The 16,723-nt window shown below is 44.3% G+C and overlaps 1 protein-coding gene across 1 annotated transcript in view; it reads left to right on the top strand.

Annotated features, from left to right (window-relative positions):
* LOC137304657 (nuclear receptor ROR-alpha A) overlaps positions 1-16,723 on the top strand; it is a 197,655-nt gene that overhangs the window by 121,348 nt on the left and 59,584 nt on the right. The window contains exons 3-4 of the mRNA XM_067973302.1: positions 5,536-5,677; positions 15,771-16,157. Of these exons, the coding sequence (XP_067829403.1) occupies positions 5,536-5,677; positions 15,771-16,157 (529 nt within the window). The remainder of the gene's footprint in view (positions 1-5,535; positions 5,678-15,770; positions 16,158-16,723) is intronic.

Genomic DNA, 16,723 nt, shown 5'->3' with positions numbered 1-16,723 from the left:
TTAGTCACACTGCTTGTCCGACATCCAGTACTGGATGAGCCGCAATTTCCTCCAATTAAACATTGTCCCCGGTCTCCACCACAAACTCCGTTCCCTATCCACCGACTCCATCCCTCTCCCTGACCACTGCCTGAGGCTGAACCAGTCCGTTCACAACCTTGGCGTCCTATTTGACCCTGACCTAAGTTTACGACCATATATCCGCTCCATCATCAAGACCGCCTACTTCCACCTCCGTTTTATCGTCCATCTCCGCCCCTGCATCAGCTCATCTGCAGTTGAAACCCTCATCCAATGCCTTTGCTACCTTTAGACTTGACTATTCCAATGCTCCCCTGGCCGGCCTCCCATCTGCCACCCTCCATAAACTCATCCAAAACTCTGCTGCCCGTATCCTAACTTGCACCAAGTCCCGTTTCTCCCATCACTCCTGTGCTCGCTGACCTACATTGGCTCCGAGTCCGGGAATGCCTCAATTGTAAGATTCTTATTCTCACATTCAAATCCCTCCATGGCCTCATCCCTCCCTATCTCTGCAACCTCCTCCAGTCCCTACAACCCTCCGAGATCTCTGCGCTCCTCCAATTCTTGCCTCTTGCGCATCCCTGATTTTAATCGTTCCACTATTGGCGGCCGTGCCTCCAGCTGCCTAGGACCTAAGCTCTGGAATTCCCTCTCTAAACCCTCCGCCTTTCTACCTCTCTCTCCTCCTTTAAGACACTCCTTAAAACCTACCTCTTTGACCAAGCTATTGGTCACCTGTCCTAATATCTCCTTATGTGGCTCGGTGTCAAATTTTGTTTGATAATCACTCCTGTGAAGCGTCTTGGGACGTTTTATTACGTTAAAGGCGCTATATAAATGCAAGCTTTTGTTGTTGTTGCCTGCCCCTTTAACAGTGCCTTAGGTCCAGGATGTGCCCTCTACTCTTTGTCCCGTGCCCAGTTGTGTGCCTCCATGTGTGCCCGGTCCGGTACCCGGGAGGAAGCTGTGTGGCCCTGCTCCACATACTGAGCTCACAGTCAGTGCTGGGGGAGGGAGATCGGCCCTCCTGCGGGTTTATCTGTGAACAATGCCACAAGAAATTAACTAATAAAATAAAATTAGTGAAAAGTAAGTTTAAAACAGATATTAGGAAGAACTGTTTCACTCAAAAGACTGAGGGATGTTTGGAACGATCTTTGAAATGGGGCAGTGGAGGCACAGCAAAGCAGGGGGAAGTGTTGGAAGTGCAGTCACTGGGTCACATGGGTCAGGGTGCTAGAAGGACGAGCTTCGATGGACTGAATGGACTTTCCTTGTCCTTGACTCTTGTTATGCTTGCGTGCTCTTTTTAGTCTGGGAGGAACGATGTGTGATGTCCTGATATTGTTGTCACTGTATCAACACTGAGGCTTAATGTAACCAGAAGGATTTACTGAGGCATGTTGGTAAAGATGAGTAGAGATGATAAATCACTCCGCTGTACTGAGAATAAACCAGCCGCCTTGTCACGGCCGATTCTGTTGCAAATGCACAAGTGCTGCAGTTTAAACAGCATCTTGGCAGCTGTCAGCTGCTTTCCTCCTAATTGAACAGCTAGTGACTAACTAATTAAAACATATGGGCATATTGATGCAGGACTGTATGATAATTAGCTGTTAGTGTCAATTCATTTAGCTAATATCATCAGCCTACCAAACAATCTCAACATTTAAGCCGTCATTTCTCTGATCGGGAGCAGTGTTGAATAAGTTCAAAGCTCTGCACTTAACACAATCTCACGACCACTCAATCGGTGGTGATGACAGCCTGCATGGGTGATCAGACCCCAGCTCTCTGTTTACTGATTGGAATCTGCATGTCACAAAGAGCCAATGACTTTCTGGAGAAATTCGAAATGTGGAACGACACTAATGAGGGGAAGCCTAAACTTGGGGCCATAAATAGAAGATAGTGACTAATAAATCTAATAGGGAATTCAGGAGAAACTTCTTTACCCAATGAGAGGTAAGAATGTGGAACTCGCTACCACATGGAGTAGTTGAGGCGATTTGCATAGATGTGTTTAAGGGGAAGCTGGATAAACACATGAGGGAGAAAGGATATGCTGACAAGGTTAGATGAAGAGGGGTGAGAGGAGGCTCGAGTGGAGCATAAATGCCAGCATAGACCAGTTGGGCCGAATGGCCTGTTGCTGTGCTGTATCTATGTGATATTGGAGTAATTGTACAAAACCACACTCCTGGTGCAGAAGTGTGCCTGCTGGGAGCGCACATCAGGATTTTGGTTGATTGCACCCTACATTGGCCGTGGACTGCAGCAGTTGAGTGGCGAACGTAGCACAGGCAGGGGAGAGGAGCAGTCAGGTGAAGTGGAAGCTGGAGCAAGGGGATTAGCCCATCAAACCCTGCGTTCGAGCAGCGATAGAGCTGTGTCAGTGAGCAGCAGCAAAGTCCAGGGCACGAGGTGAAGTCAGAGGATATTTGTGGTCCTGAGTCCTGGAGTGGAGGCATTCCTAGGACTGAGTCTTGGAATGAAGGAGTTTGAGGCCCCGAGTGAACGTGATCGAGGGCCTGAGGGCCCCGAGTGAACGTGATCGAGGGCCTGAGGGCCCCGAGTGAACGTGATCGAGGGCCTGAGGGCCCCGAGTGAACGTGAGAGGGTGGGTCGAGGATGGGAAGGGAAGTGTTTTGGATTGGAGGCCAGGACAGAGGTTGAGATGGAGGCTGTTTGGAGCAGCTTTGGCTGTTCTGTTTAACACAGTAAAAGAGGAGGTAGTTGATCCTCCGATTTGAGGGAGATCCAGGAGGAACAACAGCTTCTAAGTCAGGGTGAACTTCTGGTGAAGCTGGAGGAAAATAAAGTCGGAGGGCCTAATATCAATAACAGGTAAAATAACAGAATCTCTTCAAATGGTGGGAGAGGCATCTTTGTATAGTATAGGAAACAGCCAGCATGGAGTTATGGAATCATAGATCATAGAAGTTACAACATGGAAACAGGCCCTTCGGCCCAACATGTCCATGTCGCCCAGTTTAGAAAGTTAGAAAGTTAGAGTTAGAAAGAGAAGATCCTCGCTGACAAATATCCTTGATTTCTTCGACCATCTTTACAGCCAAACTAGACATTGGCACTCCCTATCTTCATTACACTTTAGAAAGTTTGAGAAAGTTCCTCATAAAAGACTTCTAATTAAATTAGAAGCAATAAAAATTCAAGGCAGAATATAGGACTGGATAGGGAACTGGTTATAAAGTAGGAGACAGGGAGTATCCAGTGTCAGAGTGGGAGAATTGCTGATTGGAGTTTGACAGGCATTAGTGCCTGGATCCAAAGAAACAGGAGGAGGCCATTCAGCCCCTCAAACCTGTTCCACCATTCAATTAGATCATAGCTGATCCGTATCTCAACTCCATTTACCCACCTTTGCTCCATATCCCTTAATATCCTTACCTGTCAAAAATCTATCAACCTCAGTCTTGAAAATTTCAATTTACCCAGCATCGGCAGCCTTCTAGGAGCGAGTTCCAGATTTCCACTACCATTTGAGTGAAAAAATGCTTCCTGATTTCACTCCTGAATGGCCTAGCTCTAATTTTAAGGTTATGCCCTCTTGTTCTGGATTCCCCCACCTGAGGAAATAGTTTCTCTGTATCTACTCTATCAAATCCCTTTATTATTTTAAACACCTCAAATAGATCACCCCTTAACCTTCTATACTCAAGGGAATACAAGACAAGTTTATGCAACCTCAGAATTTAACAGTTTAAGCTCTGGTATCATTCTGGTGAATCTCCACTGTACTCCCTCCAAGGCCAGTATATCTTTCCGGAGGTGTGGTGCCCAAAACTGAATGCAGTACTCCAGATGGGGGCTGACGAAGGATCTTTACAGCTGTAATATAACTTCCTCACTTTTGAATTCCAACCTATTGAGATAAAGGCCAACATTCCATTCGACATTTTGATTACGTTTTGCACCGGTACACTAGCGTGTACAAGGACACCTAAATCCCTTTGCTGCAACATAGCTCCTAGTCTCTCACCATTAAGAAAATGTTCTGAGGTGTCAGCCGTCGCTCCTAATTCTTGCCTCTGAGTCAGAAGGTTCAAGTTCCACTCCAGAGACTAGGGTTAGGGATAGGGTTAGGCCCCAACTGCCCTCTCAGGTGGATGTAAAAGATCCCATCACGCTATTCGAAGAAGAGCAGGGGAGTTCTCCCCGGTGTCCTGGCCAATATTTATCTCTCAACCAACGTCACTAAAATAGATTACCTGGCCATTGTCGCATTGCTGTTTGTGGTATCTTGCTGTGCGCAAATTGGTTGCTGTGTTTCCCACATTACAACAGTGACTACACTTCGGAAAAAAGTACGTCATTGGCTGTAAAGAGCTTTGGGACATCCTGAGGTCGTAAAAGGCGCAATAGAAATGCAAGTCTTTCTTTCACAGATCCAAAGTGGATTTCCTCACATTGAACTCCATCTGCAACAGTTTTGCCCAATCACTTAGTCTGTCTATATCTTTGTAATTTCCTGCTGCAATCCACACAACTTACTGTGCCTCCTAATTTAGAGTCTTCTGCACACTTGGGTATTAGTACTCTCTATTCCTTCATCCATCATTGATAAATACGGTGAAAAGCTGAGGCCCCAGTACAGATGCCTGGGGAACATCACTTGTCACATCTCACCAATCAGAGATCATTCGCTTTAACTCTGTCTCCTGCCTCCCAACCAATTTGCTAATAATCTCTTGTGCAGAACCTTATCAAATGCCTTCTGAAAGTCCATATAGACAACGTCTATACACACTCCCCTGTCCACCATGTCAATGATCTCCTCAAAAAATTCAATTAGGTTAGTCAGACATGACTTGCCCTTCACAAATCCATGCTGATTCTCTCTGACAACTGATAACTGTCCAAATGCTCAGTCACTCTGTCTCTGATAAATTCCAGTAACTTCCTCTATTACTTTTAATCTTATAATTTACCTAGATATTCAAACCAGTTGTTAACTGGTTAAGTTTTCTGACAAAGAGATAGCAGATGAGGCAGTGGACACAGCAAAAGATTGTGCAGTCAGTTGGGCATACAAATGAAGAAAGATGGTAATCGAGGAAGGTCCTCCTTGAAATAAATAAAATATTAAGTAGTATAAATACGATAAACCCAGATTATTACTTCAAAGTACTTCAAGACAGTAGAACCACAATCCATTTGTGGAAATGAATGAAAAGTAAATTTAAACAAACGTGGGGAAAATCTTCTTTGCTCAAAGAGTGAGAAATGTATGGAATAATTTACCATGAGAAGTGAAGAACTGATTTAAAATACAATAAGATGCCACGATTGGAGAATTAATGTACTGGAAGTATAGGCTTTGAAGGGCCGAATGACCTTTTCTCATCCCTGACTTTTCCTGTGGAATTCTCGTGTTAACTATTCATATTACTCTAACCAAGCTCAGAAATGAGGCTCATTTTGCCAAGTGAACAAGGTTGGTTTTAGTTTGAGAGCCTGTTTGATTTGAAAGTTTTATTTGTTCTGAAGGGGTTCTTCAGGAGAAGCCAACAGAGCAATGCCACATACTCGTGCCCTCGGCAAAAGAACTGCCTGATTGACCGAACGAGCCGGAATCGGTGCCAGCACTGTCGGTTACAGAAGTGTTTGACCGTGGGGATGTCACGGGACGGTAAGCTGTCTACTGTTTCATATCACTGAGCTACTGTGATTATCCAGTGTTTGCTCTCCCTGACAGACTGACGTTACATACACGCGCTGTATTGGCAATTTAAGCACATTCTTCTGGGTGTTAAATTTAATGGTAAGTAGACACTACTAAACCAAACAAGGACAAGTGAAAATGGTGACACTCGTTTTGTCCATAATTAGCCTGATTCTACATCGTGCTTTCATCCTAAAATGGGTAAAACAAAAATTACTGAAAAACATGCTTCTTGAGAACTGTTAAGAGCTTATTAAAGATCTATCCTGAGAACTGCTCAAGGTGGGAGAAGGAGCAGAGCAGAGAGGGAGATATAAGTCTTGAACCGATATTCAGAATGGGTGAGTTATATGTCACTGTGTAACAATGCTGGAGATAATTCAGACATGTTTTGTAAAAATGCCATTGTCACGTTTCTGGATTTTTGATCACTTTTTTTTCTTCAGGGAAAGCATTTGGGAATGAGTAATGTTTAAGTGTTATGTTTTAAAGCAAAGTGATTTTGCACAGTTTTAAAAAGTTACATGCTGCAGTTACTGATACAAAGGGTCTATTCTTTAATGGGCTAGGCATTGAGGATGTGTATTAATGCTTGACAAGCCAGTCTGTGGAATTCTGTGGCTCACAATCTACTTCAAAATGAGACAATGTCATCCCAGGCTCATTAAGAGAGGATGGCCCCTATTCATTTTGAAAATATCAGGCAGGGTTTACACCCAAACCCCAAAAGGGGAGGAACCAATTGTATTGACTGGCTTTCTGGCAAATCAGTGAATGGGAAAGGAGACAGAGGGGACACTGTCTTTGCACTTCTGTGAATGCAGAGAGAGAACAGGAGATGGTGAGGAGCAGGAGGTACGTTGTTACAGTTAGAAGTTGTCCAGAAAGGATGGTAATGCAATAGAAAATTATTAGCCTGTGAAAGTGACAGAGTACTATTATTTCTTTCAAGAAAAGGAATAAAAATTGATCAGGTAAGTGAAGTTTATTTACATCTGTAAATTAAGCAGTTTAATGATTTGTGTCTTGCCTTGACTCACTAAAGTGCACTGACTGAAAGATAAGAGAGAGGCATGTGCAAAGAGACATTATCCAGTTCAGAACTGAAGAGCTCCTATTGTTATCCCCTGGGTAATGCTAACATTTAATTATACCTAGGGCAGACCGGGCCCACTCCTGAACATAAGGTCAGAGTGACCAACACCACTGCACCTGAAAGAATACCTCAGGCAAACCTGAAACTTGGAACAGTCATTACATAATCAATCATTTATTAAGTATGGAATGCAGTGCTTAACATATAGTAAAATGTTTTTTAGTTTGAAGGAGATGTAGGCACAAATCGCACCAGTACAACATTGAGTGACATGATTTAGCAATGGACTGATGGCATGAAATAGGATGAACTCTCTAAACATTTTGATGTCAGAAAGGAAAGAAAATCACTGAAATAATTCACTGAGTCTTTTATGAGAGTGTTTCTTTTTGCACCTCCCATTTCAATCTCAAGATGTGGGGAGGGTGGGGGGAATTTAAACCTTATCTGCCCAATGGAAACCGGGCAGGCAGTTAACATCCTTGCCTGCCCTGGAGACCCCAGGATCACTCAGTTTGTAATTTTAAGCTGCTCCTGGACAGGCGACAAGGATACCCACCCAAAGCTAGCATGGTCCTACTTTATATCGGCCTGTTGGGTCCCCGTGATGTCATCAGGACCTGCCTGCATTTTGAACTTGGGCATTTCACGCCAGGCTGAACCGGGACAAGAGAGAATCAGCTCAAGAAGAGGCCTAAAAAGGTAAATGTTTTCCTTTTCTTTGAGGGGCCAGGAAGAGCAGGAGTTCTCCTCTGGACCCCACAAGGGAAGCTTAGGCCCTGGACTCCCCCTCCCCCCCTCTTCCCAAACACCCGACCCCCACAAGTTGTGCCCGGATCCTGACCTCGTCACCTGCCTTGTGCCAGCGGGAGCCCCACTTCTTGCCCATTGATGGCAAGAGTGGAGGGAGGGGCATGTGTTAATGAGTTGAAATAGCTGGAGCCTGAATTCAGCAGCAGTGGGTGAATTTTCAGCCTACCCGCCCAAAACCCACCCAGAGTTAAAATTGGGGCCATAATTTAATTTAAAAGCTTCCTTTAAATTTCTCCGTTTCTTTGACGTTTTGAATAGTTTTGTTCAAATAATATTTGGTAATGATATAATTGGAGGAAACTTGCTGAGAACAGTGTCTGACTCTACAGAGAACAGGAGCTGAAATACTCTGATCATCACTTGATATTAAATCAACTCCCTGACACTTATACCCTCAGCAACTCCTTTAAGTCTGATTCCCTAACCAGCACACTCTGTACAAACACAAGTTTGCAAATCTCTTGTGTGTGGTAATGTTGCCTCTCATTATGATCATTTTAATGTTAACCGTACTTTGAATGTAATTACTCCAATGCTCTTTCCCTGCAGTTAGTTACAGAGCCCAAGTAGGTCAGTAAAACCCACTAAGATCCCGTTAAGTCCAATTACAAGGGAAGGAGTCTGACTTAAGCAAACTGGCCTGCGATTTTCTGCACATTGAACTTGCTGCCTTGGACATATTTAAAGTAGGGTGAGTTCCACCCACTGACAGATATATTCTACCGTATTGTTTAGATGTATAAAACTGTTGGGATTCTTTACAGGGTGAAACCGTCGATCCCACATTCCCAGCAGGAAACTCGGCTTGCCTCCAACGTGGCTTGGTGATGGGGCTTGCTTCACTATGTGTTTCACTATGACGCTGTCACGGAGAGGTTTTAGGCTTTCGAACAATGTGTGTGTTTTTTTACAAGACACCTAAAAGCACGGAGAGTGCAGTTTACTTAATGGAGCAATTAACAGATATGACACGAATGGAATTTTCAGTCTCTCCCGGTAGTTTTGTAAATGACCTGGTACAAAGCAAGCCACCTTCTATGCGTACAGGAAGAAAAGGAGGATACAGAAGATAAGGGTTCGGCAAACAGGGCTACCTCACAGCACTGATTCCATGGGCTGTCTTAATCTTAGTTTCACGATGGTGACCTGGTTCTGGCATTGAGGAGACAGGTTCTGATGCAGAAGTGATGGAATGATTTTTTCTTCATTTAAACAGGTAAATAAAGTATGCCGAATCTTTTTACATTCAAAAAAATTAGAAAATAGTATCATTATGGGTTATCTTTGCAAAAAGATATTATTCACATACACAAATCTTTGAAGGTGGCAGGACAAGTTGGGAAAGCTTTTAAAAAGCATATGGGATCCTGGGCTTTATTAACAGAGGGATAGAGTACAAAAGCAAGGAAGTTATGGTTACATAGAATTACATACAATGTACAGCACAGGAACAGGCCATTCGGCCCAACCGGTCGATGCCGGTATTTAAGCTCCAATCGAGCCTCCTCCCTTCCTTCTGCATCTCACCATATCAGCTAATCCTATTCCTTTCTCCCTCATGTGTTTATCTAGCTTCCCCTTAAACGCATCTGTGCTAGTCACCTGGTAAACCTTTATAAATCACTGGTTAGGCCCCAGCTGGAGTATTGTGTCCAATTCTGGACACCACACTTTAGGATGTCAAAACCATAGAGTACAAAAGCAAGGACGTTATGCTAAACCTTTATAAAACACTGGTTAGGTCTCAGCTGGAGTATTGTGTTCAGTTCTGGGCACCACACTTTAGGAAGGATGTCAAGGCCTTGGAGAGGGTGCAGAAGAGATTTACTAGAATTGTACCAGGGATGAGGGACTTCAATTATGTGGAGAGACTGGAGAAACTGGGGTTGTTCTCCTTACAGCAGAAAAAGCTAAGGGGAGATTTAATAGAGGTGTTCAAAATTATGAGGGGTTTTGATAGAGTAGGTAGGGAGAAACTGTTTTCACTGGCAGGAGGATTGGTAACCAGAGGACACAGATTTAAGATAATTGGCAAAAAAAACAGGGGGGAGATGAGGAGAAATTTTACACAGCGAGTTATAATGATCTGGAATACACTGCCTGAAAGGGTGGTGAAAGCAGATTCAATAATAACTTTCAAAAGCAAACTGGATAAATATTAAAAAGGAAAGATTTACAGGGAATTTATGGGGAAAGAGCACGGGACTGGGACTTATTGGTAGCTCTTTCAGAGAGCTGGCACAGGCATGATGGGTCGTATTGCCTCCTCCTGTGCTGTAAGATTCTATGATTCTATCAAACCCTACTTGAAGTAGGAGATTGAGAGGAAGTATCCCTACAAGGGACCCTCCGCAGGGCCGGTTTCCAGGGAACGTGGCACATCAGTCACAGTGGGAATGGAGAGTGCCCTAACTGGCTGGTCACACTTACGACACCCTTGAATACAAGAGGCAAGAAACTCAACTAACTGTGCCCAGCCTACGTGCATAGTATGATCCCAGAATATAAATGTACTTATGCCAATATACGGAACCTTAAATACAATGAGGGGCACAGATAGGATGGATACTAAGGAGCTTTTTCCCTTCGTTGAGGGTTCTATAACAAGGGGACATAGATTCAAGGTAAAAGGCGGGAGGTTTAGAGGGGATTTGAGAAAGAACTTCTTCACCCTGAGGGTGGTTGGAGTCTGGAACTCACTGCCTGAAAGGGTTATGGAGGCAGGAACCCTCACAACATTCAAGAAGCATTTGGATGAGCACTTGAAATGCCATAGCATACAAGGCTACGGACCAAATGCTGGAATATGGGATTAGAGTAGACAGGGCTGATGGCCGGCGCGGACACGATGGGCCGAAGGGCCTCTATCCGTGCTGTATAACTCTATGACTCTATGACTCTATGACAATCCCGAGTGCTCAGAGTGCTCTCCATCACCGGCTGGCTCAAGGTGTGGGGTTTGGAGAGGAGGCAAAGCAACTCCCAGCTTCCAATGGCTGGTGCGTCCGTTCATGTTTTGCAGATGCACAGAAATCCCCAAAGCAGTGGGGCATCAGAGAGGCCAAAGCAGCAGAAGAAGGAGCTTCTGCTACAGCTTAATGTAGACACGTGTAATGTCATGCACTTAAAAGCATGGAACAGGCAAAAGAAAAGACTTGCATTCTTATAGTGTTTTTCACGACCTCAGGACATCCCAAAGCGATTCACAGCCAATGAAGTACTTCTGAAGTGTAGTCACTGTTGTAATGTAGGAAACGCAGTAGTCAATTTGCGCACAGTAAGATCCCACAAACAGTAATGAGATAATGACCAGATTTTGATGTTGGACGAGGGATGATTATTGACCAGGACACTGAAGAGAACTCCACTGCTCCTCTTCGAAATAATGCCATTGATCTTTTACTCAGAGGGATGACAGGATTAATGGGAAAATACTGGCAAAGGCAGATGAGGAAAGGGAGTCATAGCGGATGAATCATCTATTCTCGGTGCCCCGCACTGGGCATCCTGCAAGTGTTGCAGATGGAAAATAAGGCAAGAGGATCATAATGCCCCCTCCTCCTCATTTAAATGATATTGTCAGGCCTGTGTTCACTACAGGCGCAGACCGAGGTCTGCCCCTCCCCCACCTCCACCAACAGGAGAGCCCCAGACAGCTTAGAGCAGCATTAAAGGGACAGAGACCTGACGATCCACGTCTCTGCATCTTTACCGTGACCTCTGCACCTGGGGGAATGGAGCATTCCCGGGGGTGGTCACAGGCCATGAAAATTGGCCTCATGATCTCTTCCAACCTTGAGACGCTCCACCCTTCTAATTTGAATAAGTTATTTTTCACGTATATTATCTCATATTTGTTAATTTAATTGAAAAGTATTCTTTTGGCAACAACATGCTGTTTTTCCCCCTTTCCCAGATGTGAATCCAGAGGAGGGGAGATGGCTACAAAAGACCAGGAGGTAAAGAGGACAGCACATTACAGACAGCATGAGAAGGAAGAAAGAATCTCACTTTGTGACGCTCCAAGTGCCCTGCTCCCTCAGCTTGAGGGACAGATTCTACCTTTGAAAGAGCAGATGCTGTTCTTATTGAAGAATTGTCCAGGCATCCAGCTGTTTTTGTATGAGCTGCTATGAGTTGACTCAGCCCATCTCTGGATGTGTCAGTGTGCTGGAGAGTGGGTTTGTCAGAACCAGCTAGAGTTGCCAACTGTGATTGGACGTATTCCTGGAGGTTTCGTCACATGACCGCCTGCCTCCAATTGCCCCGCCCCCACACTCTCACCATTGGCTGTCCAACACGTCCATCCTCATGGTGCCCCGCCCCCACACTCCCACCATTGGCCGTCCAATATGTCCATCCTCATAGTGCACTCTCTTCCCACGGCCAATTAGAAAGCGAACAGACTCTTCGTTACCCGATTGGATGATTTGTGCCTTGTCCGTCAAACAGCCTCTTATCCCCATCTCCAATATTTTTATAACTAATAAACAAAAGTATTCAAAGAAAATGAAAACATACAATTTAAAAAAAAATTCCCCTTGGATTTTTCTTCCGGGTTGCTCGTAGCAGCATCCTGGAGATTAATCTTTAAATCCTGGAGGCTCCAGGACAATCCTGGAGGGTTGGCAACCCTAGAAGCAGCAGTTCATTTAATCCAGCTGGTAAGATGCTGTAAATTTTTTCAGGTGCCTGTTGGGTATCTTGTGGAGGAAATTACCTTCAGAACATCCTCTCAAGGGCTGGTTTTGGTGGAAACTCTTCCCCATTTCCCCATTCGAGGGTCAGGGGACCCAACATGGTGAGCCCTGGTCTATCCCCACAGGTCAGTTAAAAGTATTCTTTTAACACAACCTACAACTGGTCCTGTTTTGCTGTCGCTCTCCCAAAGTTTGGACTTCCTTATTCTGTTTCGTGAAAAATAATTGTTTCATGTCCTGTTGTAGAATGTGTATCATTGTTTTATTTTGTTGCGAACAAGTATATTTGAATAAATATCATATTTAAATATTTTCTGACTAAATTTCTTTGCCAACGTTTGTCATCTGTACTGAGACATTGGGCTCACCAATCAGGAACACCTTTCTCTAATAAATGGGTCTATGACTGGTTCTCCCTGATAGTGTGAGCTCGGTGACTGTCTCTGTACTTGTCCAAGTTGAGCGATAGTGATATCAAGCAGTAGTCAGCATGCTACAAATATCACACGCCTTATCAGATCTAAAATCTGAAATACACCAAAAATATAACACTGAAGGTTCTCTATCACAAACTGAGTAGAATGCTATACATTATTGCAGCTTTCCTCTGTCAGTGTCCATGTCCCTGTGTGTGTGCACGTCTGTGGGCACATTTTTGCATGTCTGTAGACGTGTGTGTATGTGCAAGTGTGTGGCACGCACATGTGTGCACACACATGTGTGTGTGCGCACAGGTGTGGATGTGTGTGTGGTGTATGTGTGTGCACATGTGTGTGGTGCATGTGTGGGTACATGTGTGTGCATGCATGCAAGGAGCAGATGAACAGGCTGACCATAAACGATAGGAAGGTACAGATATGATCCACAACTTAAGGCTATTTTCACAATTTTGTTTTGTCTTTTTTTGCCTAGAAACCTCACCTTTGACATATCAAGTTGGCCAAAGATATCGGCCATGTGCATACGCCAGAATTTAGTAGTGACACTGGTGATTGCACACTTGGCACCACATACCAACTCCGTGTTCAACAGAAACCCCATGACATCCCACCTCACTTTAACAGGAAAAGAACAATCACAAGATCATCCCTCATGCTTTAAACTCCCAATGGGGCTCCACAAATAAGATTTTTAGCAAATCACATTGATGGTGTGCGATCTGCAGATAAACTCAAAATCAAATAGAACGGGGGGGACGTAAGATTAAATGTAAGTGATTTAGGACAGAGGGGAGATGAGGCTTGTGAGGCTATGGAATGCACTTCTAGTGATTGAAACAGATTGTCAACATTTAGGAACAGGATAGGTGGTTGAAGGAGAGGGGGTATAAAGGGATATGGGAACAGGGTGGATACAAGGGATTAGAATATTGCTCATGGGGAGGATAAACACAACACAGACTGGTTGGGCTGGACGGATTGTTTTTTTGTTCTAATTTCTATTTAATTCTGTTTCTCAAATATTTAGCCTAGAAACAAGTTAATATCTTTGCTAACAGTAAGCAGATAAACATGATATGGACACACTGATTATTTATCAGATGTCTTCACAGGGCTAAAATCTGCAATGTACTACCAGATGCAACAATGCACACGGTTATAGTCTCTCAGACGTCTCTAAATTTTTGACTTTGATTCAGAGTCCAAGAAAATGCTGCTCCCATTCTTCTGCTTTCTTGTTGGACACGTGAAGGCAGCCAATGAAACTGTAGCCTAACTATAACTGTCTCGTGGAGAACGGAATCTAAACAGACCCAAAGGTCTTATGTTTAATCTTAGAGATGTTGGCTGCTTTAAACTGGGCCAGAAACTGGCCTAATTTGACAAAAAAACAGATTCTGCCTCTGATCAATGTCAATGTCAGTCCTGTCAATGTCAGGCGAGGATAGAATTGGACTCTGTTGTGCTGCCCAACACAGTGGAATAGCCTGCCGCCACTCATTGTCTAGGCTCAGAGATGAAGAATGGTCCCTTAGGTGAGATATTGGAGGGCCACAGCTGCCCGAGGAATCAGAACGCAGGAAGAGTTAGGAAGGAAGTGGAGGAAACTGGAACGAAGGAACAATAATCTAGAAATGAATCATGGTGTCATTAATGGACAAATCTGCATTTCCGTGACACTCCTCCATCATGATTTTAACACAAAAAGAAAGACTTGCATTTATACAGCGCCTTCACAGCCAATGAAGTACTATTGAAGTGTAGTCACTGTTGTAATGTAGGAAATGTGGCAGTCAATTTGAGCACAGCAAGATCCCACAAACAACAATGCGATAATGACCAGATAATGTTTTTTAGTGATGTTGGTTGAGGGATAAATATTGGCCCAGGACACCGGGGAGAACTCCCCTGCTCTTCTTCGAATAGTGCCATGGGATTTTTTACATCCACCTGAGACAGCAGACAGGGCCTCGATTTAATGTCTCACCCGAAAGACGGCACCTCCGACAGTGCAGGAGCAAGGATGTCTTACTGCTGTTATACAGGGCCTTGGTGAGACCACACCTGGAGTATTGTGTGCAGTTTTGGTCTCCTTCCCTAAGAGAGGATATACTTGCCATAGAGGGAGTGCAGTGAAGGTTCAGCAGACTGATCCCTAGGATGGCAGGACTGTCATATGAGGAGAGATTGGGTCGACTCGGCCTGTACTCACTCGAGTTTAGAAGAATGAGAGGAGATCTCATTGAAACATATAAAATTCTGACAGGGCTCGACAGACTGGATGCAGGGAGGATGTTTCCCCTGGCTGGGGGGTCCAGAACCAGGGGTCACAGTCTCAGGATACGGGGTAGGACATTTAGGACTGAGATGAGGAGAAATTTCTTCACTCAGAGGGTGGTGAACCTGTGGAATTCTCTACCACAGAAGGCTGTGGAGGCCAAGTCACTGAATATATTTAAGAAGGAGCTAGATAGATTTCTGGACACAAAAGGCATCAAGGAGTATGGGGAGAGAGCGGGAATATGGTATTGAGATAGAGGATTAGCCATGATCACATTGAATGACGGAGCAGGCTCGAAGAGCCGAATGGCCCAGTCCTGCTCCTATTTTCTATGTTTCGATGCAGCACTCCCTCATCACTGCCTAGATTATGGGCTCAAGTCTCTGGAGTGAGATGCAGATTGTGAGATTTTCCCCGTTCCCTAACATTTTTTGGTTTCTGCTGATTTTTAGAATAAAAATGGGTAGAGGGGAAAGTTTTAAGTTCAGACAAAACTCAAACGCTCAAAATTGCTCTCCAGTTATTAGTGGACTTAATGTCCTTAAAGCTTTGAAGATATCAGGTGAGCTTCCCTAATATGTATGTTTTTAACTTGGAAAGGTTGTGCAGAGGAGCACTGTACAAAGTACCTGCTTCTAAAAGTTTTATTCTAGTACAGCAGATCATAGAACAAGCCAGCAAACAAGCCAGCAATCGCGTCTGATATAGAGGTCTGTGTTCTTTCTTGCAGCTGTCAAGTTTGGTCGAATGTCCAAGAAGCAGAGGGACAGTCTGTATGCTGAGGTCCAAAAGCATCGTATGCAGCAGCAACAGCGAGATCACCAGCAACAACCTGGGGAAGCAGAGCCCCTGACTCCCACTTATAATGGGCTGACAGAACTTAACAATGACCTCAGCAACCTGTACATGGATGGGCATACGCCGGGAGCGGGCAAAGTAGACTCAGGAATGAACAACTTCTATTTGGACATTCAGCCATCCCCAGACCAATCTGGGCTAGACATCAATGGTATTAAACAGGAACCCATATGTGAATACACAGCGGTGCCAGATTTCTTTCCTTACTGCTCCTTTACAAATGGTGAAACATCTCCCACTGTCTCGATGACAGAACTAGGTAAGGTACACATTGGAGAAAGGGGACCTACATCTACAAACATGTTTGAAAGAGAACGGAAGAACGGCACGTGTAAATAAATGCAGATGGTGACATAGTAGGGATTGGGGGTTCGTGGGTTCATGACTTCTGCTACCCACAGTGTCTTCACATGCCTGATGGTACACAGTCTGCATGGGGGAGAAGGAGACTTAGGGGATATGTTTCCCTGTGATGCTCTTCTGCTGCTTCCCTTCATGGCCCTGGATGGTGTCTCTGTTCCTACGCACTGCTGCACCACACCCAAGGGTCTGTATCGGGATGGAACGTCACAGTGTAGCACATCCAAGGGCCACGTCCCATGAGTTTATATTTTTACCTTTTTAAAAAGATTTCAGTTTGATTAGGGAGTAGAATCATTTCCTGTGCTATTTTTGTTTTGTGCCTAAGATAATTCGTTGAATTTTATTGTTTGCACTTAATAAAATGTAGAAGTGTGAGTGCAGCTCCCTCTGAAAGGGTTGTTTCATGGGGTTCATAGAGCCTCAAAGATAAGGGCCAATGGATTGATCACTGTTATAAAAACA

Source organism: Heptranchias perlo, chromosome 38 (genome assembly GCF_035084215.1).
Source record: "Heptranchias perlo isolate sHepPer1 chromosome 38, sHepPer1.hap1, whole genome shotgun sequence".
NCBI classification, from domain to species: Eukaryota; Metazoa; Chordata; class Chondrichthyes; order Hexanchiformes; family Hexanchidae; genus Heptranchias; species Heptranchias perlo.
Note: the sequence above shows the minus strand (reverse complement) of the source record. Positions and strands in the feature narration are given on the sequence as shown.